Below are 26,965 nucleotides of genomic sequence, written 5' to 3'. Positions count from 1 at the left end.
GCTTGTTGCTCCATTTCATTCCCTGCAGGAAAACAGAAACACTGTGGCAGGTTTTGACAGGTAAACTGGAGTTTGGGCCCTGCAGATTTCAGCAGAAACCACCAAGTCTGACATCAGTTCTAAGTCATCCATTCCCCCAAATACTGGCACGGAGTAAAACCCGTCCCACTGGACAGATGTTCCCATTAAATTTGGGAATGTCTGCAAAACAACTCAGAAAAGGCCCACAAATGAAAAGCAAATTGAGCTGTTTATTGCCATTAACAAACACGGGGGGGAAAAAAAAACCAAACAACCCAAACAAACAGCAAAACAACAAGGAATGCAAGAATGTGATCATTTGGGAACAATTCGTTATTTGTTATTCCTACTAATAAAATATATTTCGACTGCAATTGCTTCCAGGAACATGTGTGTAGGAGCTGGAATTCCTATTGAATGGTGATTCCTCACTCCAAAGACTTCACTGCCTTGTTTTGTGAGTTTAACTGTGCAAATCATTGACCTCTGGGCACCATTAGGTTGTGGGGCTACCACAGCAGATGCACAGAAGAATATCAAGCATTAAAATGTGTTCAGTGAAAAGTTGGATAATGAGGGTGTGGAAGCACCCAGGGGAAATCCAGAAGGCTCATAATGGTCCTTTATCAACAAATTCAGAATCTAGTGAAGGAAGAGTTGGGCCAGAAGAAAATTAAACCCTCCTTTTCAAAATTACCCTTAATGTCCTATTTCCTCTTGAGTTTTGATTAGGTTTTAAGGTTTGTAAACTTAAATGTAAGCAAATTTTAATATAAAGTACTTCAACATGTGTGTTCCTCCCTATCCCAAAAGAAAAGTTTTGCTTAGAAAAGTTGCAATATTGAAACTTCGCCTTTGTTTTCCAAATTCTTTCTTTCTCTCTCATCTGCCTTGGCAAAAATAATTTGATGTTTTCTCCGCATGAAAATTTGGTTTTGTCTCCTCCAATATGTGAATGAAAGAGGCAACCAATAAATTTATGGCACCAGGTCAGGGTCAGGCACAGGGACAAATCCCTCTCAGTGTTATCTCCAAATCCCTCTCTGGTGCTCTGGGCAGGGGTGGCATCACCCAAAACTCCTCAAGCTGGCCAGAGCTGGGACAGCAGTGGCCAGGAGAGCAGGAACAAGGGCAGGTTCATGACCTGGGAGATTCCCAGGCTGAGGACAGTGTGCAGCCCTTAACTTGGGCTGTTTCCTCTCTCTCAGAGGGAGCATCCAGGGATTTCTCAGCGCCAGGACATCAAAGAGGAGATCATAACCAGCTGTCTCACTGGCCTAATGGATAGCAGGCCTCTCTATTCCACAAGGAGCTCTCTGAGGGAACCACGGGAGGTCAAAAAGAACCAACAAAGGATCCTGGATGGTCCAGGGTGTGAGGAGGGCAGACACCACCTTCAGCCCAGGATCTCCTCCAGGGAGAAACCTCCTGGCTGGTCCAACCGCTCTTCCTCCCCTGAGGGCAGAGTCCATCAGTCTGGATTGATCTGTCACCCAGGGGAATATTTTATGTCACCCAACTTCTTCATCTTGTTTACACAGCCCAGTGCAAGGGCAGGCAGAGGTCAGTGCAGGCTGGGGGGGAAGGGAGAGCAGCCCTTGGGGTGCTGGTGGATGAACAGCTGGACATGACCCTGCAATGTGTGTCCACAGCCTGGAAATCCAATGGAATCCTGGGCTCATCCCCCAGGGTGGGCAGCAGGGGAGGGGGATTCTGCCCCTGTGCCCTGCTCAGGTGAGACCTCACCTGCAGAGCTGCCCCCAGCCCTGGGACCAACAGCAGGAGAACGTGGAGCTGCTGGAGAGAGTCCAGAGGAGTCCACAGAGATTCTCCAAGATCTAGAGCCAGGCTGGGAGAGCTGGGAATGTTCCTGGGGACCTCAGAGACCTTCCAGTGCCTAAAGGGGGCTTTTAAGAAATATGGAGAGAGGCTCTTTACCAGGGCCTGTAATAACAGGACAAGGGGCAACAGTTTTAAACTAAAAGAGTGTAGGCTGAGGCTGGATATAAAGGCCAAATTTTTTTTGTGAGGATGGTGAGGCCCTGACACAGGTGGCCCAGGGAAGCTGTGGCTGCCCCATCCCTGGAAGTGTCCAATTTTTTTTAAGGCATGATTTGACCATCTCCAATAACTGGAAGAACTTTCTTCCAACAGAAGGTGAAATTGTCTGAGTAGAAGCATTTTGTCCTCCATTCTCATCAGAGACCAAAAGAATAAGAGACTCAGTTTGCCATTGCTTGCAGCATTTCTGTTCTTCCAAACAACTTGGTGCCCCATCCAGCCCAGGAGGGAAATGTTGGCTTTTCCAGCAGCCAGGAGTGCAGGGCGGAAATGTCTGGTGGCATCCACAGTGCTGCAAAGCACAAACCTGCCTCTATTTGCATTTTCAAGCCCTGAAAATGGCTATTCCAGCTCCTGGAATTGGGGTTTAGCTGCCTGCAGGTGACTGATTGCATCTCTTGCATTAAAATGCTGGGAAATGATGTGTTATATATGTGAGGAAGGAGCTAGAAAAAAGAAAAGAAGACCATTAAGCAGAGGTTAAAGGGAGAATGGAGAACAGATCCATCTGTGCAGCCTCTCCCTTTTTCCTTCACTGAGGTGTTATTCCAGAAGGTCCAGTGCTCTCCAGTGTCAATCCAGAGTCAGCAATAAATGCAAACCAGTCACATTTGATCTTCTTGTAATATTTGGGGCATGGACTCAGCCTCCTGCACTTCTGCAAAGCACTTGCCACTCTCCTGGGTGCAGTGGCCCAAAGTGAGTGAAACATTTATGCAGAATTTATGAGATTCCTGGATGTGCTGGCCAGTGGAGGAGGATTTTGCTGGGAAAAGCCAGTTGGAAAACCCAGCGGAAACGTCCCAGGTTTAACAGCCTCCACTTCAATCACTCCTCATAGCTCCAGGGCAGCCTTTCCATGCCAAGTTTCCATGGATTTCTTACCATGCAGCCATCAGAGTGAAACCTTGGCAGCTCCAGGCTAACCCGGGATTGACTCCTGGATCCAACGCCAGTAACCTGGAAGCCCTGAGCATCCTGGCTCCAGAAAGGATTTTCTGCATGCCTCAAGGCTTCCTGCTACAAGTATGTTAATTTGGAGGACTCCAGGACACTCCAGATAGCCAGATTCACAAATTCCAAGGATTGCAGGATTTCCATTGCCCGTACTCCTGTGTGGCTCAGTCCAGGGAAAGCCCAGGGAATGTTCTTTGCAAAGGACTTTGGATTTTCTGCATTCTGTGGCTATGGAAGCTTGGGAAAGAGGAGAGAGCAGTGCAGATCCATCTAGTGGTGGCTGACTGTTGCCATGGCTTTCTCCATGGATTAACAAGTGTTTCCATGTCAGCTGGTAGTTGTCAGGTGCCCAGGAATCCCTTTTAGACAACAGTGTGCAATGGAGGTTCTATGAATTTTTTTTTTTTTAATTCATAGTTCCTCAGAAATTTTCATTATTTTTTTATTGTTGCTGGGTTTTTGCTTTTATTTAAAGAAAACAAATATCAAACACTGAAATTCCCCCCAAACCATGCATCTTGATTTCCAGGTAGCTCTGTTCCTGAGCATGGATTGACACGTTCTGCAAAAGAACCAAATCTTAACAATTCCATCTCGTCACATTGAAATCACAGGGATTTGGGCCACTGACTTTGTGGAATTGTAGATGATTGGAGATGGGAACTGTCTTAAAAGATGATCTTGTCCCTCCCTTGACCTCAGGTCAGAGGAAATAGAATTATAAAATGAGCATGTGGTGGAGTATTTCTGTTACATGGGAATTTCTGGCTGTCCTGATGTTATGAAACTGATTGCACTGTGAAAATCTGCTTTTGCTGCTTCATGTAATCCAGGCAGAATCTGCATCACTACAAATCAGTTTTGAATGGGTTGTCACTGAGGGAAAAGCTTTTCCAGCAGTGATAGTTTCCTGCAGCAGAGCAAGTATAGAGTGCATGACGTAAATTCACCCAAATCCAATTCTTGATTAATACTTCAGCCTTTGCTGCCTCCCCTTTCCCAACAGCCCCAGTCTCATAAGTGACTTTCTTCATCCCAGACTCCCATACACACAACACACACCTTTGATCCTTCCAACATCCTCACCCTTCCAACTGTCTGAGGATGTAACTGGGATCCCTGGAGCCTATCCCTGTTTTAAATGGGTGTGCTGCTACCAAGGAAGGACTCTGAGCTGACATTCCCATTTCTTTACCAGGTCAGGACTGACATGCCAGCCTTTCATTTGTCTTGTTTTCCCTGTGTATGGATAAGGCCACATCTGTTCAACAGCTTGCAGCTTTGCTTTCCAGAAGAGATTTTATTTGGATCCAGGATCACTCCGGGCTCAATTTCATGCCTGACAAGGAGCTCCTCATCTTCTTCTCAGACGTGGGTTTCATGGTGCTAAGCAGGGTATTGATATTTTATAGCTACTTTTAAGAGGTACTAAAGATGTTATCAGACACAAGCAAGCACAGCTCAACTAATCTGAGCCTTTGAGCTGGGAGGATGGTAGGAAAAAAGAAATCCACCTGGAAAAACTCATCCCTAGAAATTCACCATTGGGCAGCCACATGGCTGTGTGCAGTTTGGAAGTGAATGAGCTCCACATTCATGGAAAATTCCTCTGTGGAGTGAAGTGATTTGGGCCTTCCAAGTGTAACAGGAGGATCCAAAAACACTCAGGGGTGCAAGGAAAGCATCACCTCCAGATATCCAAGATTAAAGGCAGAGGTGCCAAGCCTCGAACACTCTCTGAATTGGGGTCCATATCCAGGAACAAGAGCTCAGACACCTTTTTCATGACACCCCAACATCACAGAGGCACATCCAGGTTTAAAGAGCTTGGTTCAGTCGGATAAGCAATGGGGTTTTTATACAGCAGAAGAGTTGTTTGGCTGCAAGCAGTAATTACTGCCCTGTTTCTGTCTGCTTTGGGTCCTGCACTCTGGAATTCAGACCACAGCATCCCACTAATTCTGTGTGGCCTGATAAATAACTGGGAGTGGCACTCATTGGCATGTGCAAGTGGAAGAGCTGGGATCTGGATTGTGTGCTCTCCTTTAGGGACAGATGGCAGAAGGTCACTCTGTGTGCCATCAGCCTTAGCCCAACATCTAGGTACACTGGGAATAAACTGCATTTATTAAGGGCATCCCCAGCAGTGGAGATGGCTTTGAAAAGCCCCTCAGAGCTGCAGCTGGCTCCTCAGCTCAGCAGTCTGTGTGGTTTCTCAGTGCCTCCTGTATCCCCTTTCCAGCCATCCAGCATGAGGCTGGCACTGCAGCTCCAGCTGGAGAGCTGGCACTGAGGAATGTGTGTGTTTGTTGGCCTGCAGTGCTTGTACAGATATTTCCTGAAAAAGAGCCATCTCTTTCTCTCCTGGCCTTGTGCTGACTGCTTTTCCACCTTCACATTCAGGCTTTTAGCCCATCTCTTCTATATCTCATAATTGGCATCCTGGCCAATTCATCAGAGATATATTTGTGCTTTATTATTTTCTGAATATTAATTTATTTTGGAAAGTGGATCAGCTCCAGCTCTCCACCCTGACCAAGGAGAGCAGCCAGGTTTTGAAAGAACCATCCCTCAAGGATTTCCCTTTGCACCTTGCAGAGAGAGGTCCAGGGGGCATTCACCCCACCCAGGTCACGGGGGGAGCACCTCAGGGGGAGGAATCCTGTGGAGGGAATGGAGAAACAAGGGGATCCCCTACCCACCAGCAGGAGAAGCAGAGCTGGTGAAAGCAGCACTGGGATGGAAAACCTCCCAGCCCCCAGTGCTGGAACTTGCAGGTCTCCAATGCCACTGGCAGAGTTTGCCAAATGCTTGCAGGCAGGGCTGTCCTGGGGTTTTTCCTCTTAGAGAAAAGGAAACCCTGGGGCTTTTCCTAATTTTCCTCTTTGGGGCATGGCCAGGGATGAGCTCCTGTCCCTGAGAGTGAGATGTCACCACAGGGAGGAAAGCACAGGAGAGTGCCACTGGCAGGTGCTGTTTCCTTGCCCTGAGAGAGAACAGAGAATATTTTGATGGGGATTTTCCAAGTGTCCCCAGAGAAAGCATTAGGTAGGAGGAGAAGGGAGATGTTTATTTATAATAAGCCTTTTGGTTGTTTGAGGGTTTTTACTTCTCATGATCTTGGTTATCCATATTCTGCTAGATTGAGAGGGGAAAGCTCACACATCAGGAGAAAAGCATGCTAATAGAAAAGCGATTTTTCATTATGTTTTCCATTAATTCATCTGCTTTTCCAGCTCCTTGGGAGGGATCCTTAGAACCACTCCCAGGTGGGCTGTGTGTCCCACAGATGCAAGGCTGCATCAGCATATCCAACACCACAGGGACAGCCCAGGCTGCTCCCCACAGCTGTCCCCAGAGCTGCAGGACACTTTTAGCATCTCACAGAATCACCACTGAATGGTTTGGGTTGGAAAGGACCTCAAACATCATCCAGTTCTACTCCCTGCCATGGGCAGGGACACCTTCCACTATCCCAGGCTGCTCCAAGCCCTGTCCAGCCTGGCCTTGGACACTTCCAGGGATCCAGGGACAGCCACAGCTTCTCTGAGCACCCTGTGCCAGCACCTCAGCACCAACAAAGAGAGGAATTTCTTCCAGATATCCAGTACCCTGAATGTCACACATTGACATCCTCAGCAGCACAAAAAAAAAAAAAAATTGGAGCTTTAATGTTGCTGGGATTTGAATAACTGCTCACAGCTGGCTCAGGGCTCTGCTCATGGCATTCACAAGGTCCTTGCAGACCTTGGCACCTGTGTCAGCAAGTGGCAGCAGATTTCTTTGTGAGGAAGGGCCCAGAAAGGTCTCTGCAGTGCTTGTTTCTTCCCAGCTTTGTTTGCTCTGGGTAATTATTGTTGCACCAAAGGATATTAACTCTGGACGTGAGAGCACGGAGAGACTAACTGCTCTCAAATATTAACAGTGTAGTTAATTGTAATTAATTAAACGCTGACATGATCCCCAACAAGCAAAACCTTCATTATGCTCAAATTAAACCCCCTGACACGGATGCTTGACTCACTGTCAATGCCTCCAAGTGGAATCAAATGCACAGAAATGCAGACATCACAGCACACGTGTGGAACACAGGGAAAGATCTTACAGCAGGGAATAAAGGTCACTGCTATTCCTAATTAAAGCAGTTTCTGGAGCAGACAAGCAGTTTCTTAAGTAGTTCTTGCCCTTATCATGTCTGAAGTTCTCTGTGTCAGGATAATTTTTACAACTCTTTTATATTCAAGACCCACCACGTTTTGGGATGGAGTTTCAAGGTTCGAAGGGGATGCTCTGTGATTCACAGACACCTGCAGCCCTAAACACCTCATTCAATATTTTTTTTCAGCTCCTCCATAACTCAAAGAAAAGTTTTCTCCCTGAAGAGACACTCAGCATTAACTCAGGACTGCAAATAATGGAGAATCCCTGCCTCCAGTTATGCTTTTCCCAATTGTTTTATATCCTTTCTATTATAAATGACTGCTTTCTTCCCAGAGTAAATTTATCTAGCTAAAACTTCAAGCCATTAAATTTTTCTTGGCTAGATTAAAGATACATTTCCTGTCAGAAACAGCTTCTTCTGTATTTCACCATGAAGTGTGAGCAAATCATTTCAGTTTCTCCTGGATAATGCAAATACATCAAGACCCTTTAATCTCATGGGCTAAGTCGAGTTATCCAGACCTTTGTGTTGCCTTGTAGACCTCCTCAGAGCATTTTCTGTCTCCTTGGCTTCTTTTCTGCTCTGTGGGCACAGAAAAGAGATGTGATTTTCCATATGAGTAACCTCAATTTTTCAGTCTTTCTTAGTCTGGTTCACCTGCCCCCGTTCTTGGCATTTTATGTTCCGAGCGTGAGTGATTATTATAAATTCTCTGTGACATGTTGCTCCTAGGTGAATCACACCTGTCTTTTTGCCAGCAGCCCTGACAGCCATTCTGTGAGGGAGGTGACTGTAAGAGCAAGTCATCAACTTGTTCCTGGAAGGAAAAATATTCCTCCAATGAATCATTTAACCAAAACATTCCCACGTGCTACTGTGCAGGGTGAGCACAAAAACTGACCCAGAACTGACATTATTGTTAATATATGCACAACTGGGGGTGATGCTGGGAACTCTCAAGTTCAGAACATATTTTCATGCTTAATGCCCGTGAGTTTAAGGAGAGTTCAGTGTGTAACAACCTTTAAAATCTGTGCCACCACCTTCATGTTAGGGATCATCACACTGCTCATCTTCACACAGTAGTGCAGGATATTTAATTATGAACAGGTTGATAATAACGAAGAAGCAGGTCAGTGGTGTTGTCTAAGACAGATGGCTTCAGTTGCCAGGGAGTTTGCTCTTTTCAGTGTTTTGGATATCTGGAGGAAGTTTGTAGGGGACCTACATTGAAGGCAAGCTCAGTCCTGCCTCACAGCAAGAGTAGAATCTCCTTACCCAGCCTTAAATTCATCATACAAAGAGTTTGTGAACAACAGGAAAAACAGTTGAACAACTCTGCTCAAAGATCTTCCAACCAAGACACCCTGGGGACCCACTGGGATCCCCACAGACTCCCCCAGTGTCCCCCAGAATCCCCCCAGATTTTAGACAGCACTGCTGGTGGAAGTACACAAGCAGAACCAGTCATGTATGGCATGGGGTTATTGTTTCCTTGAAAGAAGAACACACCAAAGTGATGGAAGAGGGAGGTGGCAAGTCAGGAACTAGTTGGTGATGATGGAAAAAAGAGAGGATAATAATTTGCTGGGGTGATTCCTTTCTTGATAAGGGCTGTCCACAAATGCAGCACTTTCTCAAGGAGGGTTTGAAAGCCTACCTAGAGTCACTTCTGTGGAATGAGAAGTAAACATGCAAAATTTGAATATCCAAGAGCTAATTAGGAATCAAGGCAGGAAGAGTGCCCTGTGTGCCATGTCTGATATTTCTGAGCAGTGATGAAGAGCATGGGAACAGAGATTTGTTTATCCAATGAAGAGGTGGAAGAGAGGCAGACAGAATCTCATGGGCGGTACTCAAACAAAAATGGAATGCAAATCTTCATCCTTTCCCTTCAGGTTCAGAAATTAAAAAATAAATAGGGATAGGGCTGAGATGGAGCAGGAAGCATGTCAGTGGAGAGAGAGCCTCATTACCATAATGAGACACTTTTGAGACACTCTTCTCTCTTCAGCAGAGATCCCATTGCCCTATGCAGGCATTTAAACCCTGGAAATGCAGCATGGATTTTGCATTCCCTCTCCTGAAATACCTCCTGAAAACTCCATATAAAGCTTATAAAACACCACTGTGATGTGATGGTTGGTCTGCTCCCACGTTCCTTGGTCCTTCCCAGCATTGTCTCTGTGCTTGTCCCAGACTCAGCTCCATGGATAAGAGAACCAGGCAGCCAATTTTTGCCCCTTGGGTCAAAATATATGGCTTAAGTGCATGACTGAATAACCAGATAAGAGCAACCTGCTCCAGTGGTGCCATTCCTGCCCATGGCAGGGAGTTGGAATGAGATGATCTTTAAGGTCCCTTCAAACCCAAACCATTCCACGATTCTGTGGTCACATCAGACAGATGTGACCTTCCCTGTGGAGATGAGGGAAAGGGCTGAGTAAGAGGGGTCCTTCCCAGGCAATCAGTGCAGCATTTAACAGGAGAATTTATCCCTTCAAGTTAAGGGCTTCAGGAACTGTTGGGAGTGATGAGGATGTTGTTATCTCACCACTCCTGATATATTTTTGGAGCTCAGTTCCACTGGCCCATTGTTTTCTGAGAGAGGGGGGAAAATGTCCCTTTTTGAAGTGCAGTGTGTTTAGAGCTTCATATCAGCTGAAAAATGTCTTCCAGGGCTGGGCAGAGACAGAACAACTCTTTACTATCTCCCCTGAATATTTCCAGGTTGGGGGAGAAGACGGAAATATGGTTTGGGGCTTTAAGTTTCCCTTCTTATCGCAGGAAAAAAACATAAAGAAAGAGAAAGTGAGCAATGAGAAACCGTGGATTTTTCCATGCAATCTAAAGCCAGAAGGGCTGTGCCTTGGAGCCGAGTGCGGAAACAAGGCAAGCGTTGGAGGATTTTCCCCTCCAAGCCTGAAAAGAAATAAGAAGCTGGTTGGCTGGTCTTGAATAACCCCTCCTGAGCTGCGAAAACAGCCACAATTTTTCATCAGAGCTGAAAATATCCACCTCCCCCATCCTTTTTTTCTCCCCCCCACCCTTTCCTCCGTGACGCCGCAGCTCTTTGGAGGACGCTGTCCAGCGTCCATCAGAGCTGGCAGTGCCAGGAGGGCACACGGGCTGCAGTGCCAGGCTCCATGGCCACTGACGTCCTGTCTGCCCAGTTCTGATACAAACAGAAAAGCCCTCGGGTGGAAAGGCGCCGAGGAAGCTCCCACACTTCCTCTCAATATTTTCCCAACGCTGACGTCCCAGTGCTGGCGAGTTCTCCCCAGCATTCCCAGTGATCATCCAACCACAGTGGCTCATTATAGGATCCTTCCAGACCAGTGGTGTCACCTGTGTTGAATTCCTGGCGACACTCACCTGCTCCAGGTGAGTTCTGCTCACCCTGAGCTTCAAGTTGAAGTCAGGATTTGTGCGTTTTGCTCTGGGTACAAATTTTTTTTTTCCCTGAGTTGGGTTGGTCCCAATGAAAAATTGCCTTTTTCCTCTGTGCTGTGCAGATCTGGCCTGGCTGTACATGAAATGCCATGTGTTCCCAGCAGGATTCAGCCCTTCCAAGGCCTGCCCCACAGCCAAATCTGATGTACATATTTACGAGCTTGTAAACAGGACGGGGCGGGTGAGTTCACATTCTTAGAAAACCAAGTGCAGAGAAAAGAACTTCTGAGTTGGAAAAACAAAGAGTAGTCTTGGGCCTGACCCAGCAAACACTCTGGTTTTTCCAAGATTTGGATGGCTTGCTTGAGAATCATTCCCCTCCATTCCTTTTCTACAGGATTTCCCAAGCTTACCTTTTTATTTGGGAAAAAATGCACATTCTCAATGTTTCTGAGCAGAGTGGAGGAGGCAGCTTGATGGAAAAGGGACATTTTATCCTGGAGATGAGTGGAAGCCTGACTTGTGTTTGCAGAAGCCACCAAAGAACAACAGTTCCTTGCAAAGGGAAGTTTAAGGAAGGTGTTAAAAGGAGTTGAACAGCAGAAGGCAACTGGAGGGCTCACCACCAAGTACCACTGTCAATAAATGCAAGGAGTAGTCTGGAACAGTAATTCCCAAACCATGCTCTCCAGATCTTGACAGTCCATGAAGGCCTGGTCAATGGTTAATGGAAAACCAGAGTTTAAGGGAGCCAGCCAGCAAAAAAATTTGAGGATTAATAGTTTGTCATAAAATCATGGAATGGGTTGGGTTGGAAGGGACCTTGAAGATCTCATTCTAGTCTTGGCCACGGGCAGGGACACCTTCAACCAGCCCAAGTTGCTCCAAGCCCTGTCCAGCCTGGTCTTGGACACTTCCAGGGATCCAGGGACAGCCACAGCTTCTCTGAGCAAGTGGTTCCAGAGCCTCCCCACCTTCTGAGGAAATATTTTCTTCCTGGTAACTCATCTAAATCCCTTCTCTTTCAGTTCAAGAACGTTTCCCCTCATCTTATCACTGCCCCTGTAAAATCAATGCCTGTGATTGGATTTTTGCCCATGAGATATTCTACTTATGGCTTATTCCTGCTGAGATGGCAGCAAGTCAGCTTGTCTGGAAATGTTTCCCTTCCCCAGGCTGTGCTTCCCCGAGGTGTGCTCAGGGAAGACATTCCCAGGCTCATGCACAGCACGAGCTCAGGATGCTCCAGTTTGGAGAACAGAGAGCCCCAGGAATGCTCCTTTCTGAGCAAGCTCTGCACTGCCCTGGAGGGAGCTTAGCAACCCCACAAGGCCATTGTGTTGGTTCAGATCCCGAGCCAGATGGAAATTTTCTTTTTAAAGGCTGCCCCGAGCGTGTTTCCTCTGGTGAACCGTCCCGGCACGGAGCTCAGCCCTGCTCACTCCAACATCAGCACATGGATTCCAGTCCCCTTCCTGCTCAGACAGCAGCACAAGAGCTCTTGACATGCAGCTCAGTTGCCCTGACTTTTTCCTTCTCTCAGGAGACTATTTTTTTTTTTTATTTGCATCTGGTAAATAAGAACCTTCCTGATGTGTCCCTTTGGATTTGCCAGACTGGTCAATCTCCTCTTTTTTTTTTTTTTTCCCTAATTTTATTTATGTCCTTTTGCTGAGTCTCATGATTCTAAGATTTCTTTTAAGGTCCCCTCTGGGGATGGAGTCAGGCTATTATTTGTGAATCAAGGAACAGGCAGTTGGACACACATATATCTTTCCCAAGCATGAGGAGCACTGCAAAAGTATTACCTTTAAGGAAGTCTGTACTAAAAGTCAGATGTCAAACGCCTACATCTTTGTCTTCCTTTTAATTTTGTGATTAATTTCAAAGTCCATCTTCCTGTTGACCCTGCTTTACTCAGCACTATCTGAGTCCTGAATCTGCTGTCCAGGCCTTTTTCTTGGAGGATAAACCAAGCAGCTAAAAGGTCTATTCCAGGGCAGTGTTGAAGTGAGTTAATGGGCAGCATGATTTGAGGATATGGGTTGGAATTAGATTGTCTTCAAGGTCCCTTCCAACCCAAACCGTTCTGTGATTCTGTCATGAAAGCATTGCCTTAACCATTTAAAAGATTTATGACAGAGTTTGGTTTGCAGTATCCAAACCCAGGTCTAGTTTCAGAATTTCTCTCCCTTTCCTCTGCTTGAGTAGAGTCCACACAGCTCCTGTTAAAAATCAAGAAGCAGGAAAAACTCGTGGAATCACAGAATACCAGGTTAGAAGGGGCCTGAAGGACCATCTGGTCCAGCTTTTCTTGGCCAAAGCACAATTTGCACAAGATGGTCCAGCATTATGTCCAGCTGAATCTGAAAAGTAGAATCCACCACTTCCCCGGGTAAATTATTCTGATGGCTGATTGTTGTCATGGTGAAAAACTGTGTGCAATAGGAATATCCCCAGGAATAACTTGTACCCGTGACCCCTCATCTCTTCCAAGTGACTCCTTGTAAAAAGAGATTCACAATTTCTTTGTAGCTACACAGTGATAAAACCTCCCCCTTCTTTTCTCAAGAACTTAGCAAGCTCAGTTCTCTCAGCTTTTCCTCACATGGCAGCTTCCCAGTGCTTGGATCATCTTCCTGGCCACTCTCTGGACCCTCTCCAGCCTGCCCACATCTCTTTTGCCTGGTGGGGACCAAAACTGAACACAAGGAGTACACAGTGGCACAGTTCCTTCTTCATCTCTGCTGGTGATGCTCATGTTGGTGCAGGTCTTCCTGCAGGGTGGTCCCCGCTCCTGAAGTGTCCACTTCCTCACTCTGCTTGGTGTCGTCAGGAAAATTCATCAGAATACACCTGAGTTATAATCCAGATCACTTATGGAGATATTAAACAGTGTTGGGAGTGATATCCAGCCCACTGGTGACAGGTTGCCAGTTTGGGAAGAAGCTTTTTGCCACCTCTCCCTGGGTGTGACTTTTCCAGACCAAAGTGCATCAGTTTCTCCAGGAGACTGTGGAAACCATATGGAAAACCTTGGAGAAATCCAGTCAGGCAAGATGCACCACTCAGGGCTCCTTTTGGTGGAATCCACTGTGTGCTGCAGCTGTAGTTTCTCCTTACAGAGCTTGATATCAACCCCTCTGCAGTAGCAAACCATAATTCCTGAGTTATTCCTTTGTTTAAAACATGACTTTCTTCTTTAGACATCCCTCATGAAAGATGGAATGTGGTGTATTCCTTGCAGGTCAAGAAGGTTTTGTGCATGGGACATCCATGTCTTTGGAAGGAGGATGCAATGGATGGAATGACATTCTGGGGATTTGCTGATGATGATTTCAGCTGTGAGTCCCCAGATGAAGGGTCAGTGCCCTCCCAAGAAAGATGGGATATAAGAGGATTTGGATTATTTAGCCTGGAAAAGAAAAGGCTTTGGAGTGACCTAATCATGCCCTTCTTGAAGGGAGCATATGAGAAAGATGGAGAGAGACTATTTACAAAATCATGGAGTGACAGGAAAAGGGAGATGGATTCGCATTGAAAGGGAGTAGGTTTAAATTAGGTATTAAAAAAAAATCCTTCCTTTTGAGGGTGGTGAGGCCCTGGCACAGGTATTCCCAGAGAAGCTGTGGCTGCCCCTGGATCCCTGGGAGTGTCCAAGTGTTGGACAGGGTTTGGAGCAACCTGGGCTAGTGGAAGGTGTTCCTACTAATAGCAGGGGATGGAACTTAAATGATCTTTCAGGTCCCTTCCAACCCAAACCATTCCCTGATTATATGATTGAACCTTCTTTGGGCCCCTCACCTGTCTGATACAATATTTATCATATCACAAAAACACATTCCCAATAATATCCATCAAATTACAAGTTAAGCTACAACTTGCTCAGGAATCAAACTAACTAAGAACAGCTATACTGTCAAAAAAAAAAAAAAAAAAAAAGGAAAAAAGCCAGTTTATGATCTCGAGCCCCTGGAGCAAGAGCTGTAGAGCAAAGGAGAGCAGAGTAAATACTTAATAGAATCTTGCCCAAAGCCTTACTTGTGCCCCATGCAGTGCCCCCGTGGTCCTACCACATAATTGCTGTCTTGTGAGGTTGAGGATGTCTGGCAGAGCAGGGGGTGCAGTGTGGCAGCCCACCCGCCTGGATCTGCAGTGTGGAGCAGAAGCTTTGCATTCCATGGCCTGTGATGTGGCACCAGGGCATCTGGAGGTGGTTAAGGGAGCAGAGTCTGCTGGGCAATGCTGGGGAGCTGCAAAGTCAATTCCTTCTGTTCTTTTGAGGATGGGCTCTGGAGTAAATCCTTCCCTGGACCAAATTCATCTGGAGAGGTCTGGCTGGACCACGCTAAGCAAATTAGCAATATTCACAATTCTTGAAATTACTTGTGAAGTTTCTGTCAGGGAACGGTGTAGATGAACCTGTGTGGCTTTTCACTTCACCTTCCACTGGTGAAATTCTTCCCATGATCAAAGTCCTGTCCTGCACAGGGGAGAAACTGGTGAGCATGGGAAGCTCTGGCAACTTCTCAGAGAGCATCAGACCATGAGATGATCGTGACATTCAGGGGGAAATCCATCAGGAATAACCTTGGATGCCTGTGATGTGGTTGCCCATGGGCCAGGAGCCTGAGTCCAGTCATCTGATGTGATCCATCTGCCCAGTGACTGAGGATGAGATGGATCACTCCACTCTCACCCCAAAATCTGCCCTCTGAGCCATTGACTGTGAGAGGAGCCCCAGGACCTGCTCAGGTGCCTGGATCACACAAGAGCCACAATTCTCAGAAGATTGGATGCCGCATAAACATCCTCACATCAATTACTCCCATCAGTGGTCCAAATTCCCAGGATTACTCTGAGAAGATCTCCAATATTTGAGGACAATAAAGGGCAATTTTGGTCAAAGTCCTACTGATGTGCAGCACCTTAGAGAAAAGTTTTGGGGACATCACTAGGACCATACTCCTAAATGTTGGGAGACAGGTTTGGGGGCCATGAATTTGACAGTGAATGGCCAGAACAAGGCTCTGATTCATTATCCTCCTCTTGCTGGCACACAAACCACACTCAGAACTCAAATTTGAGATCCTGCTTGGGAGTGTTGGTGTTTTTCAGAGCCCTTGACTGGTTTCTCCTCCCTTTGCAATCTCCCCACCGCTGCCAGACAAAAGTTCCCCTGATCTCCATCTCACCTAAAGCTTCCCTCCCTCCCCACCAGGACCCACACACCAGGTTTGCACACCCCACCACGGGCTTTGGCATGGCCAGGGGCTCTCCAAGAGCATCTCTCCAACCATGGCCTGGGACAAAGCACTGCCTAGAAGGTCAGCAGTGGCCAGGGGGAGTGGTGGCTTCTCCCTGCTTCTCTTTGGGCCACACCAGGATGCAGAAGTTGGACACACAGGCAGCAGAGAGACACGCAGGCAGCTCACTGGGGCTTTCATTGGGAAGCTGCTGCTTATCTGTGACATTGTTTATGGGGTTGGCTGGAGGGCTGACAGGCCTGAGGAATTCCACCCGATATCCCAATGCCATCGTCCTCCAGGGAAAATGCTTGAGTGGCTGTGAACATGCTGTCCTCCTCCCCAGGCCAAGCAGCTCTTGGATCCATCCTAGGAGGGCAGTGAACTCCCTGATCACTCCAAGACACACCAAGGAGGTGTTAACCCTCTAGGGACCCTGATATGCCTACAAACACCCGGTGGAGGTGGTTCATAGGGAATGGAGGAGAAGGTCAGGAAAGACCAGTGAGAACCTGAGCCCCACACACTGGGAGAGGTCCTTGCTGAAATCCAGACCATCCTCCCAAACCTTGGCAGCTGCACCAGGGAGGTTGTCCATCATGGGGACCTGGGAAGGAGCTGGCAAGGAGAGGTGCAAGCTGGGTGTTGAGCAGAAAGGGGCAGCTCATGATTGTTTTGGAGCAGATTTAATTAATTTACTTTGTGAGAGTCAGAAAGAAAAAAAGAAGGAAGAGAGTGAGAGCCATTTTAGACTGGATACAAGGAAAAGGTTTTTTAATAAAAGGGTGATGAGGAGCCCTGGCACAGGGTGCCCAGAGAAGCTGTGGCTGCCCCTGGATCCCTGGAAGTGTCCAAGGCAAGCTTGGACAGAGCTTGGAGCAGCCTGGAATAGTGGAAGGTGTGGGATGAAATGGGTTTTATGATCCCTCCCAATCCAAACCAAAATCATTCCATGATTCTTTAATTTCCTTTGCCCAGGAGGACCCACAGTGAGCAGCTGTGGTACCTCCTGTGCCAGGGCTTTTTCTCTACCAGCTGCAGTTATTTTGACTTTCTGCTCTGATACCTCCCAAGGCCATCCTCAATCCCCTCCTGAACCTTTGGGGATGCATCCAGGAGAAGCTCAGGTGATGGCACAGCTGTCCCCACCACATTCCTAATCCTACAAAAGGATTTCTGGAGCTTCCTAACTCAGAAAAAGAGTGGTTCACACATTGGTAATTTTCTTTTTTATAAATTTTCCATTAGTCTGGCCAATCAATTTTTACCTTCTGCTTGCAGGGACATCCACAGCTGAGCAACCTGCTGTGAGATGAACCATGTCCTCTTCTTAGCTGTTCACCTGCCACCTCCTGTGGAAGGTTTCACCTTCCCTCCCCTGTGGTGACACCTGTAAAATCCAGCTCTCCAAAAACTAATTTTTTGCAAGCCATTCCTGATACAAAGCCCACACCAAGTAACAGCAACACCTTTTTCAGTGTTGAACAGTTCTGCTGGTCCTTGCATTTCCAAGTTGGGGCAGTGTTGGGACATGACTTTGTCCCTTTGTTTTTCCCACCTGCTCCCATGTCTGCAGCATTCCTGTGCTGTTCAGGACATGCTGCAAAGCAGGGACCTTTTAGAACAAAGATGCCCTTGCCAACTAAGCCTGCTCATGAATTCTGGCTGTACACTGGGAGCCAGGGCCAGAATTTAGTTTGGACTGGCTCCACTTGCATTGGTGCATTTGTCCATTTTTTTTCTTGTTTTGCTTTATTTTTATTTTTTTTTTTTTGAGCACTGAACACTGGGACCAGCAACTCTCCAAACAATCCAAGTGATATCACCTTCCAATGAGTCATGGGGAGGGCAGGGTGGAGAAGGGCAGGCAAGGAAAGATCATGAGATTGTGTTAGCTCAAACAACCTAAAAATAATGGGATATGTGTTTGGATACATGGAGGGCAGATTGCATCCACTGCCACCCACCACACAGCGTCACAGTTTTGGGAAACATGCCCATGCCTCCAGAGATTTTTACCTGCCTGGTTTTCCCCAAATATGAGCAGGATGACATTAACAAGTAATTAAAAAAAAAAAAAAAAAAGTATGAGCACATACTTTATTGGCACGACTGTTGCATCACCAAAAAATTAAAGTTCAGTCTTCAGATCATGTTTAGTCTGCAACATCAGTCACTTGCAAGGTGCAAACAGGCTTTTCCTGAGCTCACCTGCAGCTTTCTGAATTTCTGGATGGTCCTGAAGTTAATTATTTAGAGTTACAACAGGACTGGCAACCCTTGCCCTAACCCAGCTCTGCCAGATTCAGATTTTGCAATATGTGGGGTGGTCTTTTATAAAATGATGGAAGGAATAAAGTCCCCAAATGGACTGTTAAGACCCCAGCATTATTATTATAAATTCAGATGGATGTCCCTAAGGTGGGTGCCACCATCTCCTGCTCCCCCATGAGGTGTTGAGCTGGATGCCCAGAGGGCTGATTTTGAGTGCACAGCAAAAGCTCCTCTTTAAACAAGACCAGCTTTCCTGTTGGGTTGTGACACAGATCCTACAGAAATCATATTTCCTGTTCTTTGATGTTGCCCTGTACTGGCCTTGATGCTTTTGAGGCCAGATCACCAAAAATTGCTCTTAGAGCGAGATAACAGACTGAAGTGCTGGTGCATCACTCTCTGTTGCTATTCCTGATCTTTTATTCACATTCTGTTTCTGGACCTTGGACACATCCTTCTCTGTTTCCTGAGCTCTTCAAGTGTCCATCATTCAGTACTGACTTTCACTTATTTATATAGGAAATGTTACAAAGCCCAGCCCAAAAACCCCCTGAGTGTTGTTGCATATCCGAGTGTATGAAAGCAAGAGCTGATTTCTTCGATTTTTCCACACATTCCCTAAAAAAAACCCTCAAATCCTCTTATGTGCAGCTTCCCAGTGCCCAGCAGAAGATTCTGATGCTCCAGCATGTGCAGAGGAGTTGTTCTGGGGACTCCCTGCCCAATTCTGTTCATCCCAGGGCGAGGAAATGCAGAAACTGTGGATGCACTCAGGACACGTCCCTTCCGAGGGGCACGCTTATTTGCATGGCAATGAGGATGGTAATGAGCCCCTTGTCTTCATATGTACACAAGGTTCTCGCTGGGAGAAAACCAGCCAGAGTTGAAATTCAGAGAAGTCATAGCTTCTTTTCCTTTTCAATTTGTGTTTTCTATCTGGATGCAAAAGACAAAGCACATAGTACAGAAACTGCATTGTGCCCTGAACTGCTGAACACCAGATAGAAGTTATTATTTTAGCAACCATCAGGCTGTTTAGGCAAGCACCAATCTCTTAAGTAGCCTGGCTCAAGCAGTGATTACCAGTTGAATTTAAAAAGAGACCCTTCTTTTATTTGCTTTGTTACCATAGTTTTTTGTTTTCTTTTCCTCTCTCTTGAAGCTAAGAAATGCTCCATAGAGCTGCAGCTCCTCTGAGAACCCAGAGCACGCTGCAAACAGGGTTCACAGCAGCACTGTGGAGAGTTCATGGTGATTAACCCTTTCTCTGTGGGGAAACTGAGGCAGGAAGCCTCTCCCTGACAAGGGAACAAGCAGGACTGCATGTTTGATTAAATCCTTCATCTTCCTAGGTCCCATTTCCTGACACATCCACGGTTCCTGTAGGTCCAGGGGGCACTGTGAAAAAGGGGGATGGTCAAAGCCATGGTGGGATGAAGACTGGAGATGTTATAGGCAAAAGGGGAATGGCTCCAGCACCACTGGTGTGGTTCAAAGATCCTGGCTGTCACTTTGGAAGATGTTTCTGATGGGGTTAAAACCAAAACTGGTGATTCCAGAAGCCCAGAGCCAGCCTGCAAATCTCAGCACTGTCCCCAAGAGAATAAACTCCTTTAATCTAAAACAACCAAGGTGGGGTCAGTGCCTCTACAAAACTGACCCCTGTGTTAAAGGAGCTGACAGGGAAGATGGAGAGAGACTATTTATGGGGGCATGGAGTGACAGGACAAGGGGAATGGCTTCAGACTGATAGAGGACAGGGCTGGATGGGATATTGGGAAGGAATTGTTCCCTGTGAGGGTGGTGAGGCCCTGGCACAGGGTGCCCAGAGAAGCTGTGGCTGCCCCTGGATCCCTGGAAGTGTCCAAGCCAGGTTGGACACTGGGGTTTGGAGCACCTTGGGCTAGTGGAAGGTGTCTCTGCCCACAGCAGGGAGTTTGGGACGAGATATCTTTCATGTCCCTCCCCACCCAAATGTCCCCCCATTCCCTGATTCCATGATCATTTCTCCACTCGAAGCCCTGGCTGCACCAGCAGCAGCTGCTCATGAAGCTGCAGGGGCCTTCATTCCCAGGAAATCTTCCCAGCACAGAGATGTCACTCCTGCTCACTGTCCTTGCCCCATGCCCCCCTGAGCACACACTGACATCCAGCCTGAGCTCCTGCCTGCCTTGGGTGGGCATTCAGCACATCTTTAACTGCTTTGCCTGCCCAACCACCATAAAATGCTGGGATCTGTCTGTCTTCTCCCACATACCCGTGATGGAGCTGCCCACGCACCTAATGTTGAGTCTGGCTGAAATTTCTCCACTTTTTAGGGATGGGTGTAGGAAAGCTTTGCTGGAACCAGTTCTCTGAGTTTCCTGGAGGGTGGTTTTCCTCCAGCAAACAGCCCAGGGAGCTTTTATGTAGTGTCAGTCACGAATTTCTGGCTCCTGGCACCTGTTTTACTGTTTTGACACCGGGCTAAGGAGCGCAGGGGAAAATAATAATGATATCTGGATTTAATGTTATTTACTAAAATACAAATTAACGCTCAGTCACATGGTGGCAGGATTTGTCATCTGGAGCTAAAATTAAGAGAAATTAAGGCTGAGTCAGAAAGTTATTTCAGATCCAAGTGGGGAATGCTGTTCTGAGGCCATGTGGGAGCAACACTGACATCTTCTGGCTCAAAAAAAAAAAATCTATCTTCAGCTTTTTCACCAGGAAAACCACTGGGAAACTCTGCAAAAATCTAAGGAGGTATTGGGTGGGCAAAAGTGTTTTAAAGTATCAAGGACAAGCTTTGGGGCAGTGAATATTATCTGAGTTCACTTTTACAGCCCCCCCTTAGCATCACCACAGGATCTGAACAGAGGATGTGTGACACTGATGACCCAAAATACACGAGAGGAGGACGAGCAGGGTGTTGCTGTTCTCTCAGTGCAGGTGACAGGGCTGTGGCCATGCTTTATGCTGTAAGTCTGGAGGCAATAAATTACCTGAAAGTCACATTCCACTATCCCAGGTTGCTCCAAGCCACATCCAACCTGGCCTTGGATGGTTCCAGGGGTGAGGAGACACAGTTTCTCTGGAAAACCTGTTCCAGGGTCTCACCACCACCACACCACCAGCCTTTTCTACACATCTCACCTCTTCCAGCCTGGACTGACCACCACCTTTATCATCCTCACTCTGCCACTTCCCTGTTGCTGTTGGAGTGGACACAACATACAAATAGAAGACTACATTTCAGAAGGCTAATTTCTGTTTATTACAACTGCTAGTTGTCTTTTATATCCTCTACAAAGTTTACACTTTATTCATTGGTTACAATTGATTGATTGATTAAATTGATTGATCAGTTAAATCAACATAATGTTCATTGGTGTAAAACCATCTCCACCTCTGTTTTTCACAAAACTTTTCTAAAAATACTTTTCCCAGCTGCAGGTTTTCTTCTATTTATCTCCTTCTTGTTCTCTCCTCAGCCTCCAGGCCAACAGCCTTGATAAGATTCCTTTCAGATATAACCCTTATTCATTAACCCTCTCTGGATCACAGACCAGCTGTGAGCCCCCTTCCATACTCCCTCTTGTGGATGCTGGTGAGAGCCAGGGAAAACAGCATTTTGAGTTTTTCCAAGCTACTCAAAGGAAAACAGAAGGGAAAGAATTAATAACAAAGTTTAGCAGCTGGTGTTGTGGACAGGAGGAGTGCGTGAGGAGCGTGATGTTTTGGTAAGAGCATGTTCACAAGAGATGTTGCCTTCCTTGGACCAGTGAGCTTATTCTACCCTTAGTTCAGAGAACCAGTCTATAAAAATGTGCCTACTCCTGCAGTAAATCGCTTCTCTGCTTTCTGAATGAAACCTGTGTTGCTGTATTTTTTCGCCACTCCTTAGCCTCACAGCAACACCCTCTAACCACATTTCTTTCCAATCTCTCCCAAGGTTCTTTCTTCCCGTCCCTGAAGCCTTCTGAAATCGTCTTCAAGATCATTTTCTGGCTGGGCTACTTCAACAGCTGCGTGAACCCCATCATCTACCCGTGCTCCAGCAAGGAGTTCAAGCGCGCGTTCATCCGGCTGCTCAAGTGCCAGTGCCGCCGGCGGCGCCGGCCCCTCTGGAGGGTCTACGACCACCACTGGAGAGGGGCCTCCATCAACAGCTCCGTGCAGGACTCAGACACTGACCTAAGGCCCAGGATTAACACCCTCAACAGCTCCTTCATATTTAACTCCTCCTTCCAGGAGAGGGCCGGTAAGAGGCGAACGCTCAGCTTCAAGGGCTGGAAAATGCTGACGCCGTTCCAGAAACCAGCGTCCACGCAGCTGAAGGAGAAGATGAACAGCCTTTCTAACAAAATCCGGGGTGGCTCCAGCAAAGGGGGGGTGACAGCCACCTACAAGACAGAGGTGGAGTCTGTCTCCATCGGGATCCCTCATGATTTCACGGAAACCATCGACTACCAGACCCATGACTTAACAGACTGCTGTGGGCTGAGAGAAACAGATATTTGAAGCCTCTGGGGCAGCTGTCGATGGTTTCTTTAGAGGTATCCAGCAGAAACATGGAGGGATACCACCTGTGGGTCGGTCAGGCGGGCTGGAAGCAGCAATCAGGTATTAAATGCAGTTGCCCAAAGGTTATCCAAGCATCCCCCACGCGGAGCTCAGCCCCTTCTGTGGGATTATGAGTTCCTCAAATTAGAGCCAATGGCATGTCCCAATCTAACAAGCCACAGCAGGAGGAGAAGGTGTGGATATGGCCTTAGGGCAAGAGCTGTCTCCTCTGGTGGATGGTTGTCTTTGGCTTTGGAAGAAGCTGTGCAATTAAGGGAAACCAGGATGTCTCCTTTGCCTTAAAAACACCGTGGTGAAATCTAATGGAAAGATTGAATCCCAAAAGTTGCCAACCCTGCCTTAGTACATGTGGTCATGTTTCCATCCAGAGGCAGCATCCAGGAAGGACACTGCCAGGCAGTGATCCTTTATGTGGGTGGGTTGGGAGCTTGTAGGTCCTGGACAGGACATCCAGGCGAGGCCTTGGCTTTGGAGGGAGAGCAGACTGGGTTATTCCCAAGCAAGGTGGAGGGATCCCAGCTCTCAGTCATCATCTCTGCAGTGGCCACAGCTTTGGCCCTTCCACATCACCTGGTTTTAGGCCAGAGGAGTATTCCAGATGTGTGCACTGTGTGCAGGTCTCCCTCCTCTAATTCCATCCTGTGAAGCATTTCACGTTTCACTTTCCAGTGAAACACTTGCAACCCACCTTGCTTTGGTGAACATCCATCTGTGACACACAGAGAAACCAGCTCCTTTTGGTGTCAGTCATCCCCAGACTTTCCTGTCCCCTTCTTTGCTCTCGTTGTTTTTCTCAAAAAAGCGCAGGATAAAAATGCATCCCAGGGGCTTCACTCAGGACTACAGGAAATGGCCTGAAGTTGTGCCAGGGAAGATTTAGGCTGGATATTCGGAAGAATTTCTTCAGTCAAAGGGTATTCAGGCACTAGACCAGGCTTCCCAGGGCAGTGGTGGAGCCACCATCCCTGGAAATGTTCAAAAGACACACGAATGTGGCACTTGAGGAGATGGTTTAGTGGTGAGTGAGGTGCTGCTGGGTTAATGGTTGGATTCCACGATCCAAGAGAGATCTTTTCCAACCTTAATGATCCTGTGATTCTGTGATGTAGGTCCTCAGCCAGCCTGTGCTGTGGCTCAGGAAAGGTGGGGTGGCTGAGTTTGGAAGTTTGCATTTTTACTGCCCATAAAGTCCAAGCTGAAGTGGAGCTGAGGTGCAGTTGGAGCTCCCTCAAATAGAGGGATCTCCTCCCCAGTCAGGGTCACACTCGTGATCCTTCTCTCAAGGGACTTCCCACGTGCTTGATGCTCCAAACTTTTGGTGGCTGCCAACAATTGCCTTGGTTGTGTCAAGAGTAATGGCAATTAAAATGGGATTTTCCCCTGCTCACAGTCCCAGAGTGTGAGCATCCCTCAGGAAGTCACCACAGCTTCCTCCAGAAAATTAAAGGAGCTGAAGCCATGGCAAGCCCACCTTGACCAGGCAGCTCAGGAAATGGTCATCCAAATTCTACTTGGCCGTGGATTGCAGGCACTGGTTTGAAAATTCAGAGTGGTTTAAGAAAATTTCAGGAAATGAGCCCCAAGGAGCAACCATCAGGTTAAGCCATGAGCAGGAGTAGGTGATGGAGGCAGAGGAGGGTTTTGAGGTGAAGTGCCTCAAGCCAGGGAATTAAAGAACAGGAATGTGAAGTCCTGAGGGGTGGAAATGTGGCACTGAACGTGTGAAAGGGTGGAAACTTCCCATGAGGAGCCTTTCATGGAAGTGCCTGCAGCACATCCAGCTCATCCCACTAAGGGTGGCTGCCAAAGGAGGATGAAAGGCTCCCAGGCACAGCAAGGAGAATTTCACCTTTCTTTATGATGTTCTGATTTGCTTTAAAGGAAAATAAATCAGGACAGAAGCTGGACTTTTAAATTTTTTTTATTCCTTTGTGCAGTGCATATTGAGACAAGATATCTGGAGTTGGCCCTGTCTCAAACGCCCTTTACTTGATGCAGGACAAACTGGACCAATTATTACAACAAATACCAGCAGATTTTGTCCAGATATTTTCCTTCCAGCAGAAAATCCCAGCACTTACACTGAACTCAGACTCACACCCACCTGCAGGCTCTCCAGCATCTGCAAAAGCAGCCTGAGGTTGCCAGCTCTGCCCTACCAAAGCAGGGAACTTCCCAACACCCCATGGGAATTTCTGTGGGGTAATACATTTTTTTTTTCCCTGTTTATTTGGTTTTGAGGGGAAGTGAAACCTTACAGTGATGGTGGGGTGACACAAAAAGTCATTTTGTAGTGTGAGGGCTGCAGCTGCCACTGGTTTCCTGGGTGTTTTTTGGGATCCTGATGGGAGGCACTGGGGATGTGGCAGAGAAGGGACCAGGGAGAGGACAGTTCATGACCAGACAGACAGACAGACAGACCCACTTCACTGTGTTTATATAAATGTGTCATTCCCAAAATACCAGGCATTCTACAAATGGGCAAACATCCCTCTATAAATGAAGATTTAGCAAATGCTGGCAAGCAGTGCATTCCCATAAATGACCTGGTATTACTGCTTACACATCTCTCTGATCTTTTCAATACAGTTTTTTGGGGGTTTTTTTTTCCAGTATTGAAATATTTGTTTTTACAACCTCCAGCCCCTTGAAAGCTTTTTGAGAAGGAAAAAAAAGATTAGTCTAGAGGTTTGCTGCCTCTCCATCCCAAGTCTTTACAGACCTACAAGAGAGAAAATAAAGTCTGTTTAAGCACACACTACACACACACAAACATGAATGCCCAAATTCTGGCTCAGTTACTCACTGTGTTTGATCTGGCCCCAAGAGATGCCCTGGAAGGTGCTGTAGGAAAGCCTTGAGCTCTGCTGTGCTGCATTCAGGCAAAATACTTGATTTTCAGCCTGCTTTCATTTGGCATCTTGCATCAGAAGCAGTGCCAGGACTGGACTCTGAGGCTGCTCATGCAGAGTTTCATTTAGAGGAGGCAGGGCTGTCTTTGCTGGCAGGGAAGAAGGAAAATCTTGTATGAAATATGACCTGAGTGTCTGGAATTGAGCATTTCTCCTTGAATCCCTTCATTTCCAAGCTCTCCCAAGTTTGGAAGAACAGGCTCAGACTTTCAGGAGTTAAAATTCAGTCTGATCCCACAGATTTCCCTGGATCCACAAGGGTGTGACCAGCTGAGGGAATGGCCCTATTCCAGCAGATTTTCCAGGCAGGCCATTTCCCAAAGCACCTGCACCTCAGTTATCCATCAGATCCCACCTCATTGCACTGGCTCCATGTCTCAGTTGCATTGTCAGACCTCGCTGCTTCAAGGAACCAAGAGTTGAGAGTGGAAAATGAGTTTTTGTGCCACTGGACTCTCCCAAGTCCATGAGGGAAGGAAGGTCCCTGTCAGCCTGAGCTGGGCTGCAGCTGGGTTGCATTACTATTGTTTACAGTGTGTATATAAGTGTACATTTTCTTTAGCAGAACATTGGAATTTTTTATGTATAGATTTTTATTTTTCATCCCCAGATGTATTTATTAGCCAGAGTATTTCTGTTTTGTGTTTCAGGTTCTGCCAGATTGATGTAAGCTCTATGAAACAGAATGCACATATTTTTGTTTGTTTGTACCAAATACATGCACAAACCTGTCTAAAACGTTGCTGTGAATTGTTGCTGTGTCTGATTTTTAAAGCAAGGGTTATGGGGGATGAAGGAGGGAGGGAGGAAGAAAAACCTGAAAATTATCCACTCTTGCCTATTTCTCTAAGACACTTCTTTGCAATTTCACAAGGATAATCTTTCCCACTTGGAAGAATTAATGATAAAAGCAAGTCAGGAGAGGACACTCTCAGTTATTTGACACACAGGCATGAAGAGATTGCACCAGACACATCTAGAGTGCAAGTTTAGATTAGATATTAGGAAAAAAATTCTCCCCAGGCCTTCTAGTGAGGCCCTGGCACAGGGTGCCCAGAGAAGCTGTGGCTGCCCCTGGATCCCTGGGAGTGTCCAAGGCCAGGTTGGACTTTAGAGCAACCTGGGACAGTGGAAGGTGTCCCTGCCCATGGCAAGGGGTGGAATGAGATGATTTTTTAAAGTCCCTTCCCACCCAAACCATTCTGGGATTCTTACCTACATGATGCTTATCTGAGACTGGAAAGGGAAAGGCAAAAAGGAAAATCAAAAGGAGATCTAACATGAAAACACTGGATCAATATTTGATAGCAGTCAGAGGTGAAAATTACTTCAGGGAATTTGGGGGAAGAAATGGAGAATGGAAGAGATTGAAA

The 26,965-nt window shown here is 46.8% G+C and overlaps 1 protein-coding gene across 1 annotated transcript in view; it reads left to right on the top strand.

Annotated features, from left to right (window-relative positions):
- Positions 1-26,342, top strand: part of ADRA1D (adrenoceptor alpha 1D) — a 40,995-nt gene extending 14,653 nt beyond the window's left edge. Inside the window, exon 2 of the mRNA XM_014876240.2 lies at positions 22,049-26,342. Coding sequence (XP_014731726.1) covers positions 22,049-22,617 — 569 coding nt within the window. The 3' untranslated portion in view covers positions 22,618-26,342. The remainder of the gene's footprint in view (positions 1-22,048) is intronic.
- Positions 26,343-26,965: the final 623 nt, after the last annotated feature.

Source organism: Sturnus vulgaris, chromosome 4, assembly GCF_052056855.1.
Source record: "Sturnus vulgaris isolate bStuVul1 chromosome 4, bStuVul1.hap1, whole genome shotgun sequence".
In the NCBI taxonomy this organism is placed as follows: Eukaryota; Metazoa; Chordata; class Aves; order Passeriformes; family Sturnidae; genus Sturnus; species Sturnus vulgaris.
This window is presented reverse-complemented; position numbering and strand designations above follow the sequence as displayed.